The sequence below is a fragment of the Triticum aestivum genome, chromosome 5B, assembly GCF_018294505.1.
Source record: "Triticum aestivum cultivar Chinese Spring chromosome 5B, IWGSC CS RefSeq v2.1, whole genome shotgun sequence".
Lineage (NCBI taxonomy): Eukaryota > Viridiplantae > Streptophyta > Magnoliopsida > Poales > Poaceae > Triticum > Triticum aestivum.
Window position 1 is genome coordinate 270,201,005 of NC_057807.1, and position 1,353 is coordinate 270,202,357.

The 1,353-nt window shown below is 53.1% G+C and overlaps 1 protein-coding gene across 1 annotated transcript; it reads right to left on the reverse strand.

Moving 5' to 3' along the window:
- Positions 1-347: 347 nt before the first annotated feature.
- LOC123115963 (mini zinc finger protein 1) lies at positions 348-1,118 on the reverse strand. Its single transcript, XM_044536992.1, has one exon. It carries the CDS (start codon positions 1,003-1,005, stop codon positions 721-723), a length of 285 nt encoding a protein of 94 aa, XP_044392927.1. The 5' UTR covers positions 1,006-1,118; the 3' UTR covers positions 348-720.
- Between the last annotated feature and the right edge of the window lie 235 nt (positions 1,119-1,353).

Consider the following 1,353-nt stretch of genomic DNA (forward strand, 5'->3'; position numbering starts at 1 on the left):
CTTAATTTGAGCACTGTTTTAAACTGCAACATGCATAGCAACAAATGGGTAGCGGTTAGCTCTCAAACTTTTCTGGCGCGGAGATCCAAATGATGGGAACCCAGCCTAGTTCAGCTGGCTGATAGGAACCAGTCACGACGATCCTCGATCCCCGACTTCTCTTCGGCTCGAATTTAGGTTACTATATTCCGGCCGTGCTAATTGAAGACAATATACTACCTAAATGACCCATGCTAGCTACTAGCTAGTGACAGGATAACATAATTTTACAGCCGCACTCGGTGAAGTAAAGCTCACGAGTCAAAGCGTAATTCCATTCAGTAAAGCAAAGGCATCTACTCATAATGTTAATCCATAATTCAGAGGCATATCTTATTAACTGCTGGTTCCAAACAAGAAGCACAAATCTGTACAAGTTACAAGATGTTCATCTCACCGATCGATCTACACACGCACCAGTTTGGATTCTCATCAACACGCATATGTTACACGTACGGATATGTTAATTACATCACACACAATCGAGCACCAAATTAATCCCAATACCAGGAAGAGGAGGAGGAAGAAGATAAATTAACCGGGCCATATATATGTATTTGATAGATCGATCGAGATCGAATGGAGTCATCTCAACGTCCACCACACCTTACCTGCCGATGCCGGTCTACCCGGACGAGCCAGCAAGAGAACAGCGGACTTGGGCAGCGACGGCGGCGGCGATCACCTGCCGGAGGTGTCGGAGGAGCAGTCGCAGTCGACGGCCTCCACCTCGCGCTTGTGGAAGCTGCGGTGGCAGCCGCACGCCGCGCAGAGGAGCGCCTCGGCGCCCGCGGGGGCCGACGCCATGAACTCGCGGCAGCCGTCGACGGCGTACCCACCGATGCCGGCGGCGTGGTTGCGTTGGCACTCCTTGTAGTGCACCACCTTGCCGTCCTTCCTCTCGGGCGCCACCGCCGTGCCGTTGGCGAGCGCCTTGGACGCCGACCGGTCCTGCTGGGGCCCCATGGACGATGGTGCGGACGACGCCTTCTTGCCGGCCGGCGCCCGTCGGGGCTGTGGCGTCTGAGATGGAAGGGAAGGTAGTGGGAAGGCTTTTGCTATCGCGGCCTTGGATGCTGGTACTTATATGGGCAGGAGCACGAGAGAGAGGGGTGATGGTTTTCTCCATTTCTTTTCCGCGGGCACGCAAAAGCTTTACGTGTAATTGCATTGGAAGAAAAAGGAGTCTCGCAAGGTTACAAGAATGGGCACCAGTGCGCACAGTGTTCTTATTTTAGGATCATTCGTCGGAGCATCTGGTTAATTTGGGGCGAGCATTCGGTCCACACGATGGTATCGTGCGTGGTCTGGATT

Bases quoted from the DNA above. Each gene is read 5' to 3' on its own strand.
- LOC123115963 (XM_044536992.1), bottom strand. From the start codon at position 1,005: ATGGGGCCCCAGCAGGACCGGTCGGCGTCCAAGGCGCTCGCCAACGGC.